The 25,668-nt window shown below is 36.7% G+C and overlaps 1 protein-coding gene across 1 annotated transcript in view; it reads right to left on the bottom strand.

Moving 5' to 3' along the window:
• Window positions 1-4,655: 4,655 nt before the first annotated feature.
• SOX6 (SRY (sex determining region Y)-box 6) overlaps window positions 4,656-25,668 on the bottom strand; it is a gene marked incomplete at its 3' end in the record, with an annotated part of 172,104 nt that continues 151,091 nt past the window's right edge. Inside the window, exons 8-10 of the mRNA XM_009709434.1 lie at window positions 11,771-11,920; window positions 7,721-7,901; window positions 4,656-4,846 (exon numbers count right to left, since the gene is read on the bottom strand). Coding sequence (XP_009707736.1) covers window positions 4,656-4,846; window positions 7,721-7,901; window positions 11,771-11,920 — 522 coding nt within the window. The remainder of the gene's footprint in view (window positions 4,847-7,720; window positions 7,902-11,770; window positions 11,921-25,668) is intronic.

Genomic DNA, 25,668 nt, shown 5'->3' with positions numbered 1-25,668 from the left:
TGCATATGCTTTGTGGGTAGGTAAATGGGGAGGTGGGGGTATATCCTTGGGTCTAGGAGATATGTTGTGATTATTAATTGGGTATATGTTCTACCTTGACTTCATATATTTTTCCCCAATGAAATTAACATATTTCTGCTTACATTTTTTCTACAAAGTTTTTCTGAAGTGTTTTTGTCAGTGTTTTAATGCTTTATGCACAAAAAAGATAGGATCTGGTCCTTTTAAAAATAATGTCAGTTACCTTAAAAATTATAAAGCATTTGCAGGTTCATTTAAAGCCTTAAATCAAAGCAAATCTTCCAGGCAATCATGCTAGTTCGAGCTACTAAAATAAAGTAGCTCTAGCAATGTAGATTTTGTTTAAGTACCCTTGTTTGTAGAAGGTAAACATGGCTTGACCAGAAAAAAAGTCATATCCTCTAAAAAGAGCCAATTTTTGTATTATTTTACTTTTGCTTATATCACATGGAAAGAGCTCTGCAGCCTATTTTCTAGATTTTCCTAATTCTCTCCCCTTCCCCAGTGTTTCCATTTACTCTGTGAAACCACTGACACAGTTACTTCTTCCTTTTCCTCGGTCAGACTACACCTGATCAGCACTGGGTGGAGTAGAAAAAGTCAACTCTGCCATCATGGCTTTTTGCCTTGCGTGCACTGTACTGGTTTTAGCTCAGATAGAGTTAATTTTAATTTGCATGGTGCTGAGTTTTGGATTTGTGACCAAAACAGTGCTGATAACACAGGGATGTTTTAGCTATTGCTGAACAGTGCTTCTACAGCATCAAGGCTTTTTTTGTTTCTTACGCTGGCCCACCAGCGAGGAGGCTAGGGTGCACAAGATGTTGGGAGGGGGCACAGCCAAGCCAGCTGACCTCAACTGACCAAAGGGACATTCCACACTGTATGATGTTGTGCTCAGCTAAAAAAGCTGGGGGAAGAAGGAGGAAGGGGAAACATTTGGAGTTTTGGCATTTGTCTTCCCGAGTTAACTGTCACACGCGTTGAAGCCCTGCTTTCCTGGGGATGGCCGAGCACCTGCCTGCTGATGGGAAGCAGTGAATGAATTCCTTGTTTTGCTTTGCTTGTGTGCACAGCTTTTGCTTTACCTATTAAACTGTCTTTATCTCAACCCATGAATTTTCTCACTTTTACCCTTCTGATTCTCTTCCCCATCCCACTGGAGGGGAGTGAGTGAGTGGCTGCATGGTATTTACCTGCCTACGCTAACCCACAACTGCACACAAACCGAAGTAACTCTGTAATTGTAGATGTCCATAGAATGGTATAATCTCAAAAGTACAGCCTAACGTTAATGCTTTAGGAAATGACAAAGTTGGACTGTGCCAGAGTGCTGCATGTTTTTGTTTTGGTATTTCCGATGAGTGAATCTCTGCAAGCACTTTTAAAGCTCTGTAGGAGATTTTTTTGAACAGTGGAATATGAACAGAGGCAATTTTCAATTCTGTGTCTCTAACCAAATACAAAGCTTTCTGAGATTTAAATGACACATTTTCAAAAAGGCCTAAGCCCAGGCTTTGAAGCTATGTAAGCACAATCATTTGCACAACAAACCATTACCAGCTATCTGAAGACCAGTAACTGACCAGAACTCAACAGTTTTTTTTTTAAACCAGCTGCAGGCAATTAATTTGTCATCTTTTTCTGGTGCCAGCTTCTAGCTACTCATTTATCCAAGTCTAATTACCTGAAGCCAATTTCTGAAAATCTGGTCCTGAAAACATAGGGTCCTGATTCTTCAAAAGAAACCATCCAAAATTTCAACTATGTTATCAAAGCTTCACTGAGATTATGACAGAAACCATACACAATCTTCTTGGCATACAATTATTTCAAAATTACATTTTTCTAATTGAAGTGATCTTTCATTCCCCTGCCCCTCCATTTTGATCACCCTGCCCATCATTTTTAGAGTAAAAGAAATATATCATAATGTGAAAATTGAAAGGCAGAGGGTAAAGGGGGAAAGAAAAGTATTCTAGAATTCTGTTTGTGCAAAGGATGCTTCTGGTTTTAATGTATTTTATACTTGCTATAAAATATAAATACATTCTCTTAGTATTAATGACTGACTTAATTCTTTTATTTTCTTTAGGATAGAGAGTGAGGATATATCATCATTTAAAATGACTGATTTATATCCCATTCTTTTGTAAACCCTGCCTTTTCTTGCATCTACAGAGCAAGGATAACAGACTAGCATAGCAAAGGTAGAATCAGAGTATGTTACAACCTTTTCCTGCCTTGATGGTTCACTCTGTAGTGCATGCTATAATAAACAAACCCAGCAGGATTATATAAGGGCACTGAGAGATTTAACAACAGATTTCCTTGCTGCTCTTTTATTTTTAGGTTTTAAAAGTTGCAAGTGCTACCATGAAAAGTCTCCCCATAAAAGATGGCATTTGAGAATGATGTTGTTTATATTTGTTAAAGAGTTCCAATTGACTCTGCTACATTTGCAAGTAAAAAAACCAATTTTTTCCTCTGACTGCCTGATGTACAACCTCAATCTGGAAGCTGTACATCAATCTGTGTATTGCTAGTAATCGGCACAAAAAAGAAATTTCAGATTATTCACTGAAATATTTACTAACTCTGCTTTAAAAGGTGAAAGATGAAATAGAAACTTGTTATATCAAATATAAGACATAAACACGGTACTGAAAATACTCAGGGAGCAGACCTGATAAGTGGATGCCATTTTTATACTTGTTTTTCAAAGTCAAATCAAAAGTTAAGAATTCTTTTAATAGCCCTTATAGTGTATTAGATATTTTTAAATGCCAAGTCACTGAAACTCATAAAATACATTTTAAAATAAGCATAATTTTATAAACTCTTAATATTGATCATAGGTGTGATATTTATTTTATTTTTATAACTTGGGCTTTAGTACCCTACCTCTTAGTTAAACACAGACTTCACAACTAAAGCACTGTCTGAATATGGCCTCCTTGATCAGTTATTAATTTCTGTATTTTTTTCATAGTATCAATCTATATTAAATGAGTTTGTCAATGCTGACATTTAAACTAACACTAGCAGAAATAAATATTTATTAGCCTCTGAATTTGACTTGTAAAAGTATTGTTAATCCTGTGTGGCAACAGTTTAACGAATCTTTTTAATAGACACTGAGCCTTTCTCCTGTTTTGAGTACTGTAAAGAACCTATCAAGCAAAAATATAAAATGTAGATTGGCATGTATCAATCTTTCATGGGTCTGTTTACAACATTTCATTGCTTTTCTGTGCCCTGCTACAATCCACTTACCAAATATTCCCTTGTGGCTTGAGAAAAGATCATGGTATCAAAAAATTTACGGTTTAAGATATAGTTAATATTCTGCTGACTCTTATACTCAACCAGGACTAAAAACTCCTGTTAGTCTTTGGAGTATAATGTAATCTTGCCTCTCTCCTCCAAGATACAAAGAACCTACCCTCTAATATACAGATACTTCACAGAATTTTCATTAATGAATTATAGGCATTGAAAGCTACCTGGCTTTCAATTTATTTTTTTTTTTCAGCAAATAGTCTGAAAGACTAGTTGCCTTATAGGCTAATGAATGTGTCAGTTTTCATTCATTACTAAATTGCATCATAACTGCTCCTATTTGCCAATGCCATAGTCATTACTGGGATTTTTTTCCCTTTCTAGTTAACTGGAATAAGTATTGTGGTATATAACTGATTTTGTGTCAGTGGTGAAAAATAACTTGTGTGCTGTATTTTTTGCAGCACAAGCCACCTCTAGGGAAGCTAACAGAGAAGCATTCGTCATCAAAAAGGCTGCCTGGTAGCTCAGCCAATTACCTGATTCAGTGTTCACTGGCTCTGTTAGACACACAGAGACCTGGTCCTGGAGCAGATCTTGTAGACCTTGGAAAGGCCACAGAGCAAGACAACACAGATACAAAGAATTTTCCATGAGACTTCTTTGTCCTTTGAGCAGTCCTTAAAGTGTGTTGTGATAGAAACCATTCCTCACCTTTCAGATATGGTTCCCAGCTTGCTATTTTGTAAACTGAATGATGTCCAGTTCAGTCCAATGCTGGTCATGTTCTCTCACCACTTTCTCTCATTTACCATTTTATTGTAGTGCCTCATTTCATTTCAGTGTTTGGAAACTATGGCCAACATTCAACAAAGAACTTTGATCTCTAATTTCCCGTTGAAACTAAGAGCCAAAAGCACTGTTTTGAGCCTAAATACTCCATTGCATCTGAGTCACAGATTCAAGCACGCTCAGATAAATTCAATAGCATTGTAATACTCGACCATGCTAGTACATAACTGGCCTTTTTGCTATAATTATCAATCCAATCATTCTCAAAAGCACAATTCAAAATCTAGTGACCACAAGCAACGGTAGCTTCAACCAATTCATTTTCCGCATTGTTATATGCATGCTTACAGCTTAATCATGAGTGCACAGGACTGTTTTTTGAATGCTGTCATGAGAACACAGAGAAGATTGTAGCACAGCACTGTGAAGTGACAAGGTGTATTTAACATGAAATCAGAGATGGCTAAAAGCTCTAAAAAGAAATTTTATATAAAAATAAGAAGCTATTTGTGGGGAAAAGAAGAATGAGTGACAGACTGTGTGGCAGTGGGCGACATTACCTTTTCATTCCTGCAGTTGTTTAGACCCATGTTATTCATGGAGGGCAATTTTCCATCAACACCATGCGGCTGCTGTTGCTGCTGCTGCTCCCTTTGGATCTGCTCTCTCATTTTTCGAGCCTCCTGAATGGCTTTCATTACTGTGTCCTGGTCCCCAAATAGGGCAGGTGAATTAAGACTGGAAAGGATATCTATAAACAGAGAACACATTTTATTTAGGTAATTATCCAAATTAGAATCCGGGGTAAGCACTCAGCTCTCATACTGTTAGAGCTGCACCCAACTAACATCTGCAAAAGGAGGAGGAGGAGGAGTGGCAATTGTCTGTTTGAAGGCTGAATTGATCTCCAGAAGTGATTGATAAGCCTGTGCACTTCTTTTGCTGTTATAAATACAACCATTGAAGTCTTGGTATAGTCTGATATGGAGGTATCTAAGCATACTCATGGACTCAAAGCTCAAAGTTAAATATGTTTATGATAACAATATTCTGAAGCTTAAGTGGGAAGCCTTTGAAGTATTAATAACAATTAATAAAATGAACAAAGAAGGAGAAAGAAATCCTGTTCACTTGGCCATGAAATTCTATGTACATTTTTAGAAAGAGTACCCACAGTTACTTTTGGGGGACAGAGTTTGTTATCACCTTAACATGAGTATAAAGCTCTAAATCATCAGAGAAAAAATGGTTTTCTTTCTATCACTCTGGACAGGAAGAGAAACTTTTAAACATGCAGTAAACTCACACAAAATGTTCCTGTCACATCTTAAAATGCATGCTAAAGCTAAAGATGAGTACCCCAGATACAGTTTCTCATTTGAGACCAAAAGACAGCAATTATTTGATGACTAGTTGTTTTATGTTGCTGTGATGAAGCTTTAACTTGATCCACCTGTTCCTACATGGAAGTATCTTGTATACAGTCCATGGATAGATTTGTGCATCTACATTCTAGCTAGGAAATTTTGAGCAATCAAATTTGTGCAGGACCTGTGCATCTGCCTGAAAAGCAAATGTCTTTTATAAAAGCTCTGAATTCATTAGATTTGTGTACTTTCTAACAGTCTGTCATAAAAACACAACAAAACCAAAACCAAACAAGCTAAAACTTGGAATCCTCCTTCAAAGATAATTTTCATATTCTTTGGACTTCATTGATGTTCAACTGAGTAAAATATAGAAAATTCAACCTTGAAGGACCTTGAATTCTTTTAATATAAAAAAGGTTGAGATTAAGGGTTTCTCATGCTTTATCCTGGGAACCAAATAGTTGATTTAATACTGTGATTTAGACAAGAAGAGATGCAAACTGTGATGTTTTAAATGGAATTGTGATGTTTTCTGTCTGAATGAAGCACCCCTCTCCAAAATAAAAATAACATATTAGAGAATAACCATTTTTCTTGCTCGGTGAAATTTCCAATGCTCTGAACTAATTCAGCAACTGAGTTCCATTCTGGAGCCTAAGTAAGCTGGGAACCATATTTGCATGATTTTTAATGAGACCCAGACTCCCAATCACCTAAATTTATCATAAAAATGAAGCAAAAGCTCCTACATTGCTTGCTGACTTTTGACAATGTTTCCCTGGCTTCTTTTATACTTAAGGACTGTTTTTATGGCATAAAGATTGTTTTAAAATCATAAGTTTTTATGCCATTCTCTAGCCATTTCTCTAGCCATTTCTACTTCTGCTATTTCTGCTTCTTTAGCCATTTCTCTGGAATGGTCTATGACTTCAAACTGATATGCCACTTTCTGATGTTAGATAGTGCAGTGATAGCTGGAAATAAATTGACAGGTAGAATATCTAGCTAGCTGCAGAAAGTATCTTTCAGAGATCATGATGTTCCCAAGTGTTTTGGGAATAGAACAAATCATAATTTTTATATACTTAATGTATGTATTTAACATATCTGTTCATTATTCATAAGTGTTTCTATATATTTTGCAAGTACACTTGAGCTACAGATTGTGAATAAGTGGTCTGTAGTATTTAGTTACTGTTAAAATTTACTATTTGAACTTTAGGGCTGATCATCTACATTTTGCAGCTCTTGATTCTGTTTCTTCACTGGTTAAGGTACTCTTCATATATAGTTTTCAGATCAATTTTTTTTCATCACTTAATAGGCTTTATTTCTTAATTAAAGAATCTTAGTCACAGGTCAAAAATTCCCTATTTGCAACCATATGAATTAACAAAATCTTGACAGATGGGCGAACAAATAATAAAAATATGAACAAATAATAAAATGAACAAATAATAAAAAAACTGGCTGGACCAAAGCCTTTCTGTCTTCGCTTAAAAAAAAAAAAAAGAATATATTCAGCATATGGTCTCTCTAAAATGAACTTAATACCCAGAATGCAGAGGATTATATTTCTTTCAGAATGCTGTTCTGGGTAAAACTAACAGTATATTTGGGCTAAACAGCTGAAAACTGCACTTGGAGTTACCTTCTTGCCTGGCTTCTGGTTCACTGTCAACCATGGAGATACTGAATGTTCCCTGACCTTGGTTCAACAAAGAGCTTGAAAACTGTTTATTTTATAAGGTATGCTACAATCTTGCATTGCATGTAACTAATCACATGAGCCATTATGTGTGGATGTACAGTATCTACTCAGGCTCTATGTGCATGCAAACCTTTTGTTTGTTTGTTTGTTTAACCCAGAGGTCAAAATTCAAAAGTTAACTGTGCATGTATACAGCCAATTGATGTCTTTGGGGAAGATATTCATACAAACCTCTTTTACACCTTTTATATATGCATCTCCATTTACTTATGTGTGTACATTTGTATGTATGTATATTTCTTACATTATATATTTATTTGCTGTATTTCTTGTAGATGCATATCACTGCTGCATCATTTTGGTTACTCTTGAAAACCTTGGCACTCAAGAGTTCTTTGAAAATATTTCCTGCGATATTTTATTCCCATTTTAAACAGAAACGTAGGCCCAAATTTCTACTTAATTCAGAAGTAAGTGTACTCAAGCTGAGATTTCATGTAGAAAACTTGCCAGTTTTCTCCTTTCCCCAGGACAGATTAGTTACCTAAAGAGGATCCTCTTCCCAGAGATCCACCGAGCGGGCTGGGGATGCCACTCTTGTTTGTCACTGTCACTGGACTGCTTTTACTAGGTGGGAAGAGGTTCTGTGTTGGAGATGTTGGGGATTTGACAGGTTCAGCTGTTTTGGGCCGAGCTGAAAGATTCAGTGGCTGGGCTGCTTCATCCTAGAAGAGTTTCATGTAAATAATTATTAGGAAAAGACAAACGAATGCATCATTTTGCAAGCAGCAGTTACTTTACACCTCGAAGACAATACCACATTCTCCAGCAATAATAACAAAAGCAGCTAATTATCTGCCTCCTTTAAGATTCAACGAAAGGAAACCTCATTAATTTCTCTGTGTTATGCTTCTATTTACATTAACTATGTGGCTGGATCGTTCTTTTTGCCAAATTAAAATTTGAATTAGCTCACATTACAGCTTAATTTCCTAATGTGTTTTCAGAGATCTAAATTAACCTAGGGCATTTACAAAGAATTATTTAAAATTTCCAGCAGCTCAGAAATGCTTTTGCATTGGTTGTACTTGAAAAGTTCCTGGCACTATAAAAATAAGTTATGTAGCTTATTTTTAAATGTATTAGAAACTAAGGAATCAGAAGCACTTCTATGAAAGAATCATTTGGAAACCCTGACAGTTCTTTGGCCCACATTTAATACTGCTGCTAACTTATACATTCCATGCATCTTATTTGGAGTGCTTGTTTTGTTTAGTAAAATAACCTATGCTGTTCCCCCATAATAGAAGATAAGAATTTCACCGAATTCAAATTCTTTGACTTACTATGGTAATGAATGTGTACTATATACATTACAAAAAATATTTTATTTTCTACTATTTAATTTTGCATATTTTACAATATTTTATTATTAAAATGCATCATGTATTTTTGACAGATTTATGTAAAATCAAGAATTTTTTTCACATAAGTGCTATTCTGCTTGTTGTTTGATACTTCTGTAATTATTTCTGTGTTCTGTAGTTATTTCTGCTGCATTCAACTTTTACTGTATCTGTATGCTTATTTGCATAAAGACAAGGAAAATTTTTAAGGATATGTAAATCTAGTATCAGCACTTCTATATCTTCTTATACTTTTCATATGCCATTATGGAAGAAATTCTCTCTAATGTATATCTTGTTTCAGTGCTACAGGAGACTAAGTGCACCTAAGAAACATCTCAACTTTTGGAAGAAGACTCATTCAAGCAATTAATTTATTTGATCAGGATAGATATTAACAATGTAACCTTCCCATTCTTTGAGCTTGTTCCTTTTGCTTAATATGTTAAGCAAGACAGAGCATTTGGAACATTGTGAAACAGTGATTTTCTGTAATTAAAGAGCCTAGTAAGACAGATCTCTCATTTAAAATATGCCCAAAGCAGAATTATGCTGGATATAAGAGAATATTGTCCATATTTTAAAACACTGCACTGATCACTTCAAAGTTTAGAAATATATGTCAGAATACAACAATACACTACATTATCTCATCTTTTCCATTCTCCTTACTGTCAAGCGGCGATTTAGCAAAGAACATCTGATCATACACAATGCATTAAACAGGAAAACATAACAAACAGGTATTTATAATGCCATCATATCTCCAGTTTTAAACTGTTTCCATAAAACTGCATGACATTTTTATTCTTCCTGACCTTGCAAATGTCCACACCTGTTCAGAGTACAAGTGAAAGCAGAAACACAAAGGTATAAGGGACATAGTCTGTTCTTGTGTTTTGTGGCCATGTTACCCTGCAAGCTGTTTCCTTGCACAGACACAAAGTGGCTTCAATAAATTTCTGTGAGAGTTCAGAGCCCCTGTCAGACTATGAACTTTGCAGACTAGGTACTGTGAGCGTGAATCTACACTACCATGTTCAATTTCTAAATAATTTTCTGCTTAGTACTGATACCATCACGTGAAAAAAAAACTCCAAACGCTGTCAGAATCTGTTTCTTTGTACTTCATAGACAGCATTCGCATTTCTACGAGGCAACCGAAAAGCTGGAAAACATTCTGGTCACTGACTTAAAAAAACCCCTATCATTACTTTTTGAAAGATTTGACTCCTGTAAAAGAATTCCATTAGTTCTATAAATAATGCATGTAGTTTATACAAACTACTGTTTAAAACCAGAGAAAATATAGAGGATTTGTTAAGCAATGCATGACCATCAAAACTGTTGTGTCTTATAAATGTAACAATTCACAAAGACAGCCTATACATACTGCTTTTATACTAATAATTAATTTCTTCATTAGCCATTGATATTTGTCCACATGAAGCACCTCTAGTTTATCCTTAATATTTTCAATGCAATAGTGTGCTTAATAAAAATAAGAAAGGCTTCTTTTTTATTAACCAATATTCCAGTCCATTCAAGTTAAATAACCCCCAAGAATTTGCATGTGGTCAATTCTGTAATAGGACTGAGCTGGCCACAAAGCTGCAATGGTATTGGCCTTGGTTCAAGGAGATATGTGCTTGAATTTAACCAGGGAAAATTTTACTCATATAGTAAAGGTTTGGTTTGGTGTAGATCCATTTGGCTCACTCACTTATGAAATTACTTTTTCACATTAAAGTAGTCAGTAGTATATTCTCAATATTATAAATCACCGGTGTTAGGTATCACTATACTATGGCAACTTTGCCGAAACAGTTGGGCTTTGCTTTTGGTCGCTTCTGTATTGACCATAACAAACTCTGCATATGGGGTAATTTTCACTGACTGCTCTCAAGCCTGGCATTGGATTACAAGACGTAAAATATTAGACTTATACACATCTACAGTTAAGTGAAAGCTTCGCTAAATAAATGTTAGATCTGGCCATAATGGAATACTTTTTATTTATTAGTACTCTCAGCCTAGCAAAAAAGTGTCATGGAAATTTATCAGCCCAGGCAGAAATACCTACTCACCCACGCTTTACCACGATGATTGATGATAATGAAAAAACAAATGATATTTTATTCTCATGTCAAAAAATAAAAAAAGAAGAAACCCTCACCTCAAGTGAGTAAAATCTTCCCAAGCTGATTTGAGGCTAAAGACTGCATGCCTGTAAGGTGTTAGCAGCTAGCAAAAACACGCATTCTCTCTCTCTCCCGACAAAGTCACTCTATGCCTTCTTTAGATCTCTTTTAATAGTTCTGCGTTTATAGTGGTATCATTCAGATTGGTAAAACATCTGAATGTTGGTGTTTTTTTACAATTTGAAGTAAATTATTTCTGAGCATATTTGGTCTTATGAAATCCAGACCAACTACAGGAGAACACAGCAATAAAAGCCAGCCAGTTCCACCCAAAGGTACTAGCTGCACCGCAGATTTCAAAGGGTGCAGGATGTTCATTTCAAGCTGCTGGCAAATGCCATGTTGTAGCTGCCTGGTTCCAAGCAAGTGAGAATAAGCAGGCACAAGCATTCAGCAATGGCGCAAAACCAACAAGGAGCAGCCTGGTTGTCAGCAGCTGTGTGAAATCAGCAAAAGTCAAATCAATCTGCAGTGACACAATGGGTCGTCATGTGTGTGTGTGTGTGTGTCCCCGAGTCCTGACTTACATCTTATTTTTATGTGAGGCTTTTTCCAAAATTGTAGAATAAGTACAGCTAGACATTGTAAAATAATTAGAAGATCTATAATCTCTCTCTTGCCCTAACAATATAAGCTAGCACTGTATTTGAAGATATTCAAAAGTTCAATGTGAAACAATTCATTAAATGGACACTATTTATGCACATTACTAGATTACAAACTCAAATCTTGAAAATATCACTTTTTACTGATGAATCTGTTGTGCTGCCTGTTGTAGGAAGAGAGACGCCTGGTATTTCTGGAAGCAAAAAGTGAATGCTTTCTTTTCCCTTCTCTATACTGATAATACAGCACTAAAACTGAACATTTTATTTGAATATTGAAGAACTTCCATGCAGTTCAACTTCCAACTGTAAAATAATTAAATAGGCCATTTAATTTCACTGCCCTTTTCAGACACCAACTTTTTTCTTTACTGAAAAATACCTTAACTTGAGTTACCGGGCTGGTCCCTCTCTTCTCATTTTTCATTCCAGTGGGTGAGAGTGCCCCTGTCGTATTTGGTGGCTGTGGAGTAGATGGCATTTTGGCTCCAGGAGAAACTTGCATGCTTGCCAGCTGAGCTGCATACAGTTGCTGGAAGACAAGAAGATATACAATATATTCCTGCAAAATTCCTAAAAAAAGAAGCTGTAAACGCACATAATTTTTTTGGTCTGCTGTTTCTTCTCTTAAAGGATTTAAAGATTTTTTTCAGCACTTTCTTGTTTGTGGCTTTTCCCTTCTTGTTATTTTCAAAAAGAAAAAAAAAAAGGACTGGAAAACTCCCACACACCAATATCTTTTTTCTTAATTTGACCTTTAGCTGATTTTTTTTTCCCGTCTTACTAATGATGGTCATGGTAATGAGCAAAAGGTTATACTGTGCCTGAATATTGAAAACAAAATTGGAAAAATTATAAAGCTGTTTATGAAAAGGAGGTATAAACTCCTGTCAGAAATAACACTTCAGATCTTTCCGTTCTTAACCTAGAAATTATCCACCAATCCCAGAAGCTCTACTGGTGGCTGCCATAGGAATCGTTTGCTACCAAAAGGCAATGCTGCATCTTCTCTAAACAGCAATGAAAGTTAAAATAGGCAACAGAGTGTGTCTCCATCTTGGTGTACAGTGACTCTTATAACTTCTATAAATGCTAATAAGGAACATAGGCCTTAAAAATTCCTGTAAATAGTGATGAAAATACAAAAACATCCTCATGGAACTTTTCAAGAAGTTTAACTGAAACATAATAAAAGACTTGCATATTAAAATAAACTATTCCTACCAATCTAAAGTGTTTACGGAAAAAAATAAATAGGTTTAATTTCCTTCCAGTGATCAAATTTAAACCCTCACCTTGAATTAACATCAGCAATAATTCTTCTACCATAAACAGGGAAGATCCTAATCCCTCTCCTACACATAAATCTATATAAACTTTGCCTTATTAGTGAGAAAAAAGCCAGGTGGTTTGTATGTAATTTCCAACATTACTATCATTCAGATGGACAAATAAAAAAAATTACAGTAATCAAAAGCAGACCTTTCAGCACATGTAATTAAATGAAAGCTTAATAAAGAATAATTTGCAAGAGCCAGATGTGCTTATGTCATAATCGTTGCTTTCTTTGGAACACTTTTTCCAATATAACAAGCCTCCACAGAAATGAAAGTTACACAATACTGTAAGCTCAGTGACTCAGTGGCTAGACAAACGTGTGAAGGAGGGGCAGAGTCAGAACCCTAGGTGACAAATGAAAACTCTTCTTTGTTTGTTTGCTTCCTGTCACCCCTTTTCAATACCACACAGAGGTGACAGAAGCATTACAGATTAATATTTTGAAATCAATGGTGTTTAAATATTTTGGCTAAGGAACTATTTTTTCCTGCACTAGAAAATTAGAAAAATTGAAACTAAAAAAAATTTCTCGGCTTTTGGTGATGTCCTGGAGAATGAAAATGAAGCATTGCATACAATTGTAAGTGGGGTTTTTCTTCCCCTAGCACTGAGATCTTATCCCTTTTAGCATACTCTTCAGGTCAATCTATCTTTGCTTAATAGGATGCTCTGCTTGTATGAAAGAAGCATATTTCACAAACTTCTGAAAGCCTGCACATTCTCAGCTCAGAAACAATCAGGCACTGTACTATGAAAGAGATGATACAATAAACTTGAATACAATGTAAAGATAAAACCCAAAGATTATCAGGGCTTTCTCAGTGTTCTGTACTTTTTCTAGTAAAATACTTTTTTTTTTTTTTTAATTAGGAACTTATTTAACATCTACTTCAACCATCTGAGGGAGAAGACTTCGATTTTTCTACAGGTAGACTAAAACTGCAGTACTTAATTTAGTGTACATTGCACTTTCAAGAGCGGGAAAGGAATTCTATGTAAAAACAAACTCAAGTTTATCAACTGAAGTTCAGAATAATTTCCTTCTCCCTTCTCAGGTAAGCTATCAGGGCAAAAAAGGTGGGGTATGAGTTATTCTTTCTACAATATTCAGTCTTTCTAAGAGGATAAAAGCTGATAGTCAATGACTGCAAGCAGCAGAGTGTGGTGGGTTGACCCGGGCTGGCTGCCAGTCGCCCAGCCGGCCACTCTCTGCCTCCCCCTCCTCAACACGACAGGAGAGAAAATAAGATGGAAAAGCTCATGGGTTGAGATAAAGACAGGGAAATCACTTACCAGTTACCATCACAGGCAAAACAGACTTGGCTTGGGGAAAATTCATTTAATTAATTGCCAATTAAAATAGAGTTGGATGGTGAGAAACACAGACAAAAACTAAAATCCCCCATCCCTGCCATTTTCCAAGGCTCAGCTTCACTCCTTCATTGCTGACTCCTGCACCTCCTCCCCTTCTGGCCTGACTGCCGGCAGGGCTCTTCCTCGCACTTTGTCCCTCACTCCTGGCCGTCTGTGCGGCGTTGTGCCCTTTCTGGAGTGCGTTTTCCCTGAGGTGCCACCAGCCCGGCTGTCGGGCTGGGCAGTGCCCTGTGGTGGGGCACCGGCCCTGAGGAACCGGCCGGAATGGCGGGAACTGGCTGGAACCGGCTGACCCTTCTCCTCACAGCCACCGCCCCACAGCCCCCTGCTGCCAGCACCTGGGCATCAACACTGGGCATGCACGGCAAATGGAGCTTGTAGCCTAGCTAGCCATGGTGTTCTAAGTAAGCAAAGGTGTGTTTATCATCTCTAAAAGCTCAGCCCATGGTGTAGCTGTATCTTGACTAGATATCTCAAGATTGACGTGAAGAGAGAGTCAGGTGACATTGGTCAGAGGAGGGCTCGTCGGTGACCTGGTACCAGAGTCCCAACAGGACTGGCAACTGAAACGTCGGCAGCACGTTAAGGGTCACAGAGACAGCAACAAGAAAAGCGGGCTGTTACAGTGACTATCTAGGAAACTGTTTGGTTTTGGAAACGCAAATATTAAAAAGCAGAATAAAATTAGAACTGTACACCACTCCCCTCCCAGTGTGTTGAGGGCTGTATTGACTGTACTGCAAGTAGCATGAGGAAGAAATGTTTCTCAAGGGAGACAGAGAACAAAAGAAATTTCGTCTTTTATATACGTCTGTGTGTATAATTCAACACTGGGTGACTCCAAGGTCATAGTACTGCCTTTAGCCTGGCATTTCTATAAATCTGTTTTACACCATAAAAGCAAATGTAAAAATAAGTAACAGTAATTAGCTTTCTGGTTTGGTTAAAACAAAGCTGTTCCACAAACGAGTACAAATCTTGCAACAATTGGCACTAGTGCTAGCAACACTGCCATGCGGACTGGGAGGCTGTATAACTTCTTTTAAATGTCAGTTTGTATGGGGATCTGGTCAGTCTGGAAAAATATGTGCACGCCACCTTTGCAGGGATAAAATGGATGTTTTTGCAAATACCACTGTTGTGGCTCAAAATGGCAATTTAGGATCTCACATTGAGATGGTCAGGTTGTGAAGATTTCATTTGCAAGATTAAGGGGAAGAAAACCCAAACATTGAATGAATGTTGATTGTCAGCTTTTAATGCTCAAAAGCAAAAGTTTCAATGGAATTTTTTCAATTGAAATTCTAACCTACCGATTATTGAATAGTGACTAAAAAAATTAACCTACCTCAAATATTGAAACACATATTATTTTCAATGTATGCCCAGCACATAAAGAGAAGAGCATTTCACCACCCTTATGCCAACCACTGATGCAGAAAGGTCTTGATTACAAATTAGATATTCAAAACCATCAAGTATTCATGATTGTTTTGAGAAGACTTAAAAATGTGTAGCCTGGCTTTTATTTTTGTAAAAGGTCACTAAGTTAGATTCTTACAATCCAGTTCCCAGCAACTAAATATAAGTAGTGCTGATTTTGAGTTACCAAGTGCTCCTGAATAGTTAACAATTTTAAAAATCAGCTCACTTAAGGTATGTGAGGAAGGATGCAGTTTTACAATTCTCAGAACAACGTTTCTTCTAATGTCATGATCTGACACTGAAGAGTGGGATTTTGAAATGCTGCAAGTGTCACGTAAGGCAATGGCAAGTGAAGTCTCACATTTAGTCACCTATGAACTTTCAGGCTTATGGACTTAAGCAGTTGCTACTGAAACTCTATTCTAGCTGTAATCAACTAAAAATCTGAGGGGAATTTATGAAAGTTGGAGGTCAGTATGAGTCTGAATGATGTTCATCTACCTAAAAAGAAATTACAGGCAAGTGGGAAATCACTGTAGTCAGCATGTGCACAGCACAGCACAAGTACATACTGATTTTTTTACCTGGAAGCCCCAGAATTCATACTAAGCCTTTGCTATAGCTTAGAGCTACCATCCAAGAAGAACTGAATCACTAACAAAAATAATAATCCAGGGGTGGTGGTGATGGCATTTTCTGCTTCAGAAATTGCCTATGGCATTTGATGAATTATTTCCATTTCACTCTTTCTATGAAATGTATCATACATGATCTAAAATTTGTCAAAAAAAAAAAAAGAATTAATAATAGAGCATCTTGACAGATCCAAATGTTAAAACCTTTCTTAATGCCACCTAAGTTTAACAATGCCTTTGCGAGGTATTTTCGTGATACAGAAGGATAACTGCCTTCGCTGCCAGTGTTCATTCATGCCTTGCCAGAGACAAAGGCCTTAGGCTTATACATCCCTCTCACAGGTTTCAATATTTTTTCAATAGTTCTTCAACTATTTTTTTCAAGTAGCTTTCAATAATCAAAACTCTTACATTAGCTCTGGTCCCTTCCCTGTATGACTTTTCCCTTGCACGTAGGCCTGTGACATTCCTAGACACATGCCCTACCGGACAACACTGAGCACAGTAAATGAGCACAGAGCAAAGCTTTCTATGCATCAGATGTTTCCTTTTTTTTTACAGCAGGAATACTGATACTTACCTCTTAGGCTACAGCATCTGTGTCTGAACGAATGAATAAAGGTGAAGAATTTTGAGAATTGAATGTTACAGAAGTAATACATGTTGAGGAAAATAGAATGGGCCTTAAATCAATGCAGTTATGGGAGATTTGCACTGACAACAACTTGTTAACCTTGTGACAGGCTGTTTTACTGACTAACACAGAATTATGATAATCACAACCTTCTTACCAGTGGCTTGTCAATGAGAGGCCTTATGCAAAAAGTTTGTTTAGAGAAAATCTTTCAATAAAGAGAAAGTGATCAACTGCTGCATAGGAGAGAGGCAGTTTCTTCAGATGTATGAGCCCAGGGAGGAAATGGAGAGAGCAGTTGCACTTGTATATATGAGAACAAAAAGGCAAGGGCTAGAGACATTTCAACTGACTGTGTTGGCGAGGGAGAATTTGGACACAGCAGTGGGGATATAGTTCAGATGCTACTCTTTGCAGCAGAATTCTGAAGAAACTATAGCAAAGCCATATGTGAACTACGGACATAAGAAAGAGAGTGGTTACAATAGTCAGCGTAGCAGACAATCAAAGTGCAGGTAACGAGGGCTGGCCTAGCAATGGATGTACCTGGAAGATGCCCCACAAAAAAATTCAGTAGAAGGTGGCTTGATCCAAGGAGAAAGAAGAAATCTGTTCTAGAAACATTTGCCCTTATTTTGTTTTACTAAAAGATTTATGACCAAAATAAAAAGACATTCTCCTTTTGCTGTATTTGTATATTATTTCTCCAAAGGTGCTAGAAATTATTTTTTTTTTGCTCTTAAACAAATGCTAAATTTTATGGACTCTGATTAATTCAAAAGTCTTCCATTACTAAAAATGCAAGTCCTATGGTACATCTTCAACAAATACATTTGCTACAGTAAATGAAACTGAACAATAAAACTACTGAGAATCAAGTGTGAATCCTTATTTGTCAGCATTTTAAACGAATTGTGCAAAGCTGAAATATCTTATTTATAGAGATGAAAGTTCAGCTATTTAGACAATGAGTAATTTGGTTTCTAAAGATGAAAAACTCTAAGGAGTGACTGCAAGTGCTGTTGAAATCCTGCACTACAAGAGGTAATGCAGTTATTTTTTTTTCATAGTATATTTAGTACGTAGTGTTGCAAAGCTATAATTCCAGAATTTTCCTTCCGAGTATATAACATGCAATAATAACACTTAGAACCATCTGATCACAAAAGGTTTTTACAAGGTCACTAAAACCAGCAACATCTTTACTATTTCCAGTGCACATATCTGAAAAGCTACCCAAAACAAAAAATTCCACCGTCAGTGGGACTGCTTATTTTTTATTATTGGTGTAGAGGTGCTTAAAATAAGCTTGACGTCAAACAGATTAAAGGAAACGGAGTCTCTGTTTGAAAAAGTTTTTCTTCTGTTTGGAGGAAGAATGGATTCCTGTTCAAACTCATGTTTTGGATGTCACAGATAACCTTTATTTCCATACTTATCAAGTGGTGACCTGAGCCCAGTGTCACTGGTATAGCCTTCAGTGGTTCAGGCAAGGTAACCTTTTCAAAAAGCAGTGCAGAAGTATAAATATCCTACTCAAAAATTTCACACACATCTTAATCTAAGTGCAAGAACTGTTTCTAAAGTTACGTTAATTGTGCTTATTCCCTCCCATTTTTTTATATAATTTTTTGTATTGGCACGTCTTTTGCACCAAATACATTCAGTGACTAACACAGCAGTTGAGATCTCTACTATAGCACCAAAGTAAGAAATGGGGTTATTGGCTTATGTATGTATCTTTTTTTAAAAAAAGCACATGGTTGTTTTTCTCTTTGTTTTAAGATGATTTTTATGCAGATCCTTAGAGTGAGAGGTAGGTTAACAGAAAACAACATCCAGAAACACAAGACAGCCTAAGTAACTCATCAGCAGCTTAACCATGTGACAAACCCAGGGGCAACTCGAAGGCAGCTACTGCCTGTGGAGTCTGCCAAGAAGCCAGATGCCATCACCAGAAAAACACCTTCCACAGCTCAGCATCTGTGTCCTAGCAGTGCTCTCCACACAAAAGGAAGAGGAGGAGGAGGAGGAGGAAGAGAAGGAAAGGAAAGGTGCATATAAAATTGTTAAAGGAAATATACATACACATGAAAGCAACTCTTAGTTGAATTTAAAAATCTAAAACTTGGAGAAATCAAAGCTTTTGCTGACAAAACCAAGATCCCTTCAAATTAATAGATAGAATATTTAATGCTAAAATTGTATGTTTTCTTTTGTTTTACAATATATTTGTGCAGGTGTTACCTGTTAAAACAGTATATTTTATAAATTTGTTTTGACGACATTTGGATGTCTCAGTAGCATTTTCTCAGTTTGTTCTAAGAAAAATGTTAACAAATCAAAATAAGGTGGGTTTTACAGATCTGCTAGTACTGTGGGCCAGACTCTCCTCTTATTTTCATGTGTGCCACCACACAGATAATAGTAGCTTACTATTTAAGAACCAACAAGTATGCAACATCAATTTAACTCACAGGTTTATGCTAAATAACTGAGAACTAATTGGGTTTACATGGGTATATCTGAAATGGCATCAATCAAATACAGCTATGTGAAGTTGGAGTAACAATTAGGGAAAATTGTTTAAATTAGAAATATGATAAATAATAAGTAACAATATACTGCAAATAATTCTTTTTCTCTACAGAATCCAAGTGTCATAATATATGTACATGGTTTCCTTTTAACAGCATCATTCCTTTTTTTCCACTATTCGTACATGCCTAAGCCATCCATAGTGGACATAACATTCTGACTTTAAACACCCATATATCACCCTACCGCAGAGTCTGCTCATTGTTACAGAGTGTGAATAGCCTCTACTTCTTATAATAATGCACCAAATATCTTTGCAAAAAGGCATTAAGGTGTAACATGAACAGGCAGCTAATGAATTATCATAACTAACATCATAATAACAAAGATGGCTGAACAGATTATTTATGCACTTGCAGGTCAATGTGCTCTCAGATTTATTAAAGCCCGATATGTGCAAACAAACTAACTGTATTTGTGAAAACACAAAATATATTTCGTAGTCACCAATGGAGTTAGAAGACTTCGGTTTTCCCTATGCGTTCAGGTGTGCATCTACTGAAAAAAAATTCTTTCCCAGATAAAAGAATTATTTTACCAGTTATTCATATTCATTCACTTCAGGTTTTTTGAACTACTAACACCAGTAATTTCAGCATCTGTCAGTTGCTAGTCTATATATTCTCAAGCGAAATTTTTATGTGGCCTTTAATTCCACTCAGTTCCTGTCTCCTTTGCAGATAGACATGCCTGTTTTCCTTCTCTCTCAAGCTCCAAAGTAAGTTACCTAATTTCATCACTGAGTGTCTGCCAGTTCCAACTCCTCTTACTGACCACAAATTCATTGTACTGGTTCAGAAGAAGAAAAATCACTCTCATCGCTTCTACTGCCCTGCTGTGAATAATGGCCAACCCATGCCGAAAAGAAAAGAATCTCTACACATTTTAGATACTGCAGCTTGTATTGTTGTAGTACTGCAAAATAACAGCTTTATTTTGTTAAAAGGGCCTAACTTTAAGTGGACCATGGAATATTTATGGCTCTCAGTAGTCCTTTGAAAGAGTTATCTTATGTTTTCATGCCGATCATGGGTCAGAGGTTCAAATCAGCACTTCTTTCTGTCACTCCTTATATGTTTTACCATAATTTACAGCTCAGCAAGAGGACTCATAAAACAAAAGTGTCTATTTTACTTCAGCAACTAATTCTAGCTAATCAAAGCTTTCCAGCAAAACAACCCAGCATGAAACTCTGCGTGGAAAATATGCAGAGAACAAAGCATTTTGTCAAATAACACATCTCATGATGTAAACACATATGTCTCTTATAGGAAATTTTATCGCTTCCACATTATCGGCACACAAAAGGAGCATTCTTGTCGCAGACCTGGTGCGACTGTGGAGCCATCGTCATTGGAAACAAGAGCCTGATTAGGTTCCCACACAGATATGAATAGATTTTCTTTTTTTAGTGTAATGCTGCCTTTCTTATTTCTTAAACAGAGTAGTAATTGTGGCTGTAAAAACAGTGAATTCTGTTTGGACGACATTTGTTTCTTCATATTTTTTTTAGCTACCCAATGACACCAATTATCCCATATGGTTGTCCTCTTCTGGAAAGTCTGAGTTAATCCACAGCTGTGATGATGAAGACGCACCCAGCAGGCTCTAAATCTGGTGGGTCTCTTGTCTGCTAATAAAGTCCACAGTCTGCTGGACAGATGTTAAGAGGATCTGTTAAATAAGTCAGTGACAAAGACCCAGACCTCTGCTGGGGAAAATAATTAGCAAAACCATATCTGTTCTTCACAGATTTTCATCTCTTGCCTCATCTTTTGGAGAAGCAAATTTTCATTCTTTGTTAGAGAACAGTCCCCCACAGCACATGTAATAGGTCCTCCTCAAAATATGAATGGACTGGATGGTCGCATTGGCATGTTTTCTGAAGAAATGAGAGATCTTTTTGTCCCTGACTTATTCTTGCATGCTGTGGTTCCTGCACTATTATTTTAAGTTTGGTTTTATTCATCATAGCATGTGCTTGTATTGGGAGAGCCTGAATAAGTATTGTCAGCTACATAATATCTACTTAAATTTTTAATGTAACGGGAAATATAAACTGAAGATGAAATTGCCATTTGACTAATTTTTCTTTAAATGTTATTAACATTGCTTGTTCTTACAGATAATACATTCTGGCCCCAAAGCTCATGCTGATGTTCTGGGAAAAAAAACCAAACCAAAGCAAAAATGAAAACAAACAAAAAAAAAGGCAACCAAGCAAGAATAGTGGAATGAGAAGATACCTGCAGCAAGATTCACGTTTAGACACTTAATCACTCACTTTTCGCTATCCCCACCTGTTTATCATCATGGCCTGACAGCATAGACATCCAACCCCAAAGTCTCTCTCAGTTACAGTCATGTAAATTTGGAGAAACTCTATAGAGCTAAAATACATGCACCAGTGCAATAAAGAACTAACTTGCCTTCAGGCACACTTGCATTAAGGCACTCAAGATCATTTCTGTTTTGTTTGTGAACTGTGCTTCTTGTTCTTTTGACCTCATCCTGCTTTGACGTAATGAAGTAGAAATGGCCATCAAAACAGCTCACTCTGCTGCCTAAATGCAGGCAACTCTCATTTAGGCGTTGTTCCTGAGATTGTGCCCCTTAGAAATCAAATGGCTTTGATTTCATTGAATTATAAAAATTAAATACACTCTCTCAGCAACTGCCTGTTCACAGTCTGTTTACTGTAAAGCTGTGGGCAAAGCCAAGAAAGAATGCTTAGAGCTCAAATAAATTATCAATCCCTGCAAGTAGCTAAGACAATGTATATAATTTGGCACCTGGCAGTTGCGTCTGTAATATTGTATTTGTTTCTCCTTAAGAAGTAAAGCCATTGGTTTATTAGTTTTACAGCACCTTGACAAGTTTCCAAGATATAATGTCACCCCATCACCCTATGAGGACGCTGGGAATTTTTAATGACATAGCATCAAAATTGTGAAACAAAAGTTTCCTTTCTGCAAAAAATATTAATTCAAAACTGTAGCCTAAAATTTTTATGCAATTAAGGTTCAGACAGTACAGTAGGTATCTTATATGACCATAGAACATATGTAACATTGGCTCTATTGAAATAAAATAACTACTCAGCTCACAAGTGTCAGTCTGTGATATTTAAATGAGACTTCCTATTTCTTCCAAAGTGACTGAGTCAAAAATCTAACTCTGGTCTTAAGTCCCCCTGAGAGAAAACTATGTTTCTGCCGTGTCAGAAAAGAACAAAGGGCAGGCCAAAACCTGACCAGGGGGAACAGAGTAAGAGCTACTAAAACAAAAAAAAGATTAAAAAAAAAAATTTGAAAGTCTTCTGTACTGAATATGGAGCTCTTGCTTTCTGAAGAGCAATTCCCTTGTGAAGCCACTGACTGGAAGGAGAGGCAAAAATCCTCACTGACTTGGCGGTTGTGTCTCACCTCATTTCACTCTATTTTTTTCCCCTCTCCTTTCCAAACAGACTGACTGTTGGTCTGCTGAGAATATGATGCTAAGCCACTTTTCCTGTAGAGTTTTTAAACTGGGCCTCTGAGAAAGGGTTTGATACAATTCAATGACTGAAGTAATACCTTTGTCCATCTGAGCATTAAATGGCCCATTGAAATACAGCTTAGTTAGAAAGAATTTCAGTAAATGGTGCTTTCTAATTTTTTTTTATTATTATTATTCCTCTCCCAACAGATTACAGCCTGGATCTGAAAATGCAGTTCCATCACTTTTGGTTGCCTCTCAGGTCAGGCCTTTAGCCAGTGTTAATTAAATATAACCCCTTTAGAATACCAGAGGTTAAAAGAGAGCAACAAACTGGTCTTCTTCAAAATATTGCCTCATGCTCTCCAAAAAGCTGTAATCTGTTTGGGAGGGCCCTCATTTAAACACATTGGTTTTAACAACAAAAATTTATTGGGGGTGGGGGAATCCTTGCTAAATGCTATTTTGTCCAACAGCTAGTAATCACAAAACGTTAAATGCCTATTTCCATGCAATATACCATGTCTATTGTGTTTAAATAACACACATCATAAAGGGAAGTGCTGCAGCAGACAATTTAGGCTGTAGCAGCACATACAGCACAATTTTCAACTTGATAAAGTGAAACTATAAAGAATCAATGCATAAGTCAGACAGCTTCCATACCTAATATTCTCCCCTGCAGCTATTAGAAGTTCACATTTTTGTCTCTAGTAGGCATGAACATTAGTATACCTTCAATTTCATGTCTTCAGTCACATTTTGTTGTCTGTTCCATACAATTTGACCAGACCATGAAATTGGAAAGTAGCTGAAATTGTCTTTTTTCATCTTGATGATTTTAAATGAGAAAGGGAGGTTTTTCTGTAAGCTATTTGTTCACTGTTTTGTAAAAAGTTTTCTAAAGTATTCATAACAATTTACAACTAATTAAATTAGTTGAAAGAAAGCTTTTTAATACATGGTAATTAGTCTTGTCTTTGTGAACATGACTTTACTGTAAATACTCCTCCTTGACTATCCCTTTGTCCCAAGATTCCTTAGAAGAACGCAACCAAGCGATAATTCAGCATTATTGCTGCTTCAGTGCACTAATCGCTTAAAGAGCAGCAAAGACCCTATGTTTACTGCCACAAGGCTCCTACAGCCTCCTGGCCTAAGGCAGGCTTCCCAGCCCAGCAGCATCCAGATGTCAAGAGGAATATCCAGGTCCTGATGCAGCATGCCGCTCCATTCCAGTATGGCCTAAACATCTGTTTCATCTGCTGGCATACAACCTGCTGAATACACTGAGACTGCTGCACAATGTAGGGAATTGAATGAGGGTGGGAGCGAAATACTGCAGTTGCATAGCTCAGTGGACATGTCACTAAAGGCACTCTATGCAGACACAAAAATTAACATGAAAAGCTTGGAACTCCAAAACTGGAGTTTGATCATTTGCTGTCTCAAATGGAGCTCTTCGTACTACAAATCTAGACAAATAGCAGGAAGGACAGTGTGATAATTTGAGAAAAACAACAACATTTTCACATGATATATGCTTAGCATTTTTTTCTCCTAATGGAGGAAGAGGCCATAACACCTTAGCTTCTCATCTTACTAATTTTACCCGAGTTTAATTCTTTATGGTGTAAGAAAAGGACAAAAGAAGTATGTAACACAAATTGCTTGTTGCAGTTATAACAACTGATCCTTATACAAAATACTTAAAAATGAGGTGAACTTAGGCATCTATTACATATTTATAATCTCCTATAGATAGTAACTCAGGAGTTCTAAAACAATAAGCATCTTTTGTCTAAAAGATAGGAATATGTAAACATTGACGTTTTATCTTCAGACATGACAAAAACAGCAAGCATTTTAGTTGATCTAGACTAAGTTCTGACAAGGAATAAAGGAACACTAACTGTTCTCATCTCTTCCACTTTGTGTATCTATTCTGTTGTATTTCTGCTAGCAACAATAATGGAATAGTTGCATGCTACCATGTAAATTCTTTGAGTCATTTATGAAAGCAAGATCAAAGCCCAAATGGAGGCTGCATCTTTTTTTTTTTTTTTTTTTCTGCTGTATTTTTTCTCTAAGAGGAGGACCTAATGAGAGGTAGTTTAACCAGGAGTCTTCCCCTGCACTTGCAGAGCAGGAGCGCTCTCACCTCCTGGCTTACTCCTTTTTCTGGCCAGCCTGGGGACATGGCTCACCTTTGTGTGCCAGGAAACAGGAGCACAGAAAGCAAGAGGGACTCAATACTTCTGTGTCCCACCTCTGCATAGGGTGAGCACCTGTACCCAGAAACTAGGAAGTATCCCTCAGACCTTCCATTTAAACACACCTTCTGTGAGCCTGAACCTCACCATTTTCTTTGTACTGCTCATGAAATGGATGCACTGTTACTGCGTTACTACAGTGTCTGAACTAGGTATACCTGAATACTATCATAAAGTATTCCTATTAAACATAAAACGTGAGCGTTAAGTAAAATCTGCTATATATTGTAAATATCAAGAAAAAACAGAATGCAACAATATGTAAAAACTTCGTCAAACATCTATAGCCATTTCCTCTCAGGAGGACAGGAGAAACGTCAATAAAATCTTTCTCTTAAGCACAAAGATTTCAATTCCTTCATTTAATGCTGTCAGATTATTGATATGCTACTTTTTGACCACAGTTCTCCTGTTACTTACCATGCACAGGAAAGAACACAATCGACTTATCTTTATGATTCTCCCAGATTATATGTTGTACTACACAGCTTGGAAACCGGCAAAAAATCTTTAACTTTTTAAACGA

This window comes from Cariama cristata, unplaced genomic scaffold, assembly GCF_000690535.1.
Source record: "Cariama cristata isolate BGI_N322 unplaced genomic scaffold, ASM69053v1 scaffold8221, whole genome shotgun sequence".
NCBI lineage: Eukaryota > Metazoa > Chordata > Aves > Cariamiformes > Cariamidae > Cariama > Cariama cristata.
The sequence above is the reverse complement of the archived record's forward strand: the minus strand, read 5'-3'. Positions and strand labels throughout refer to the sequence as shown.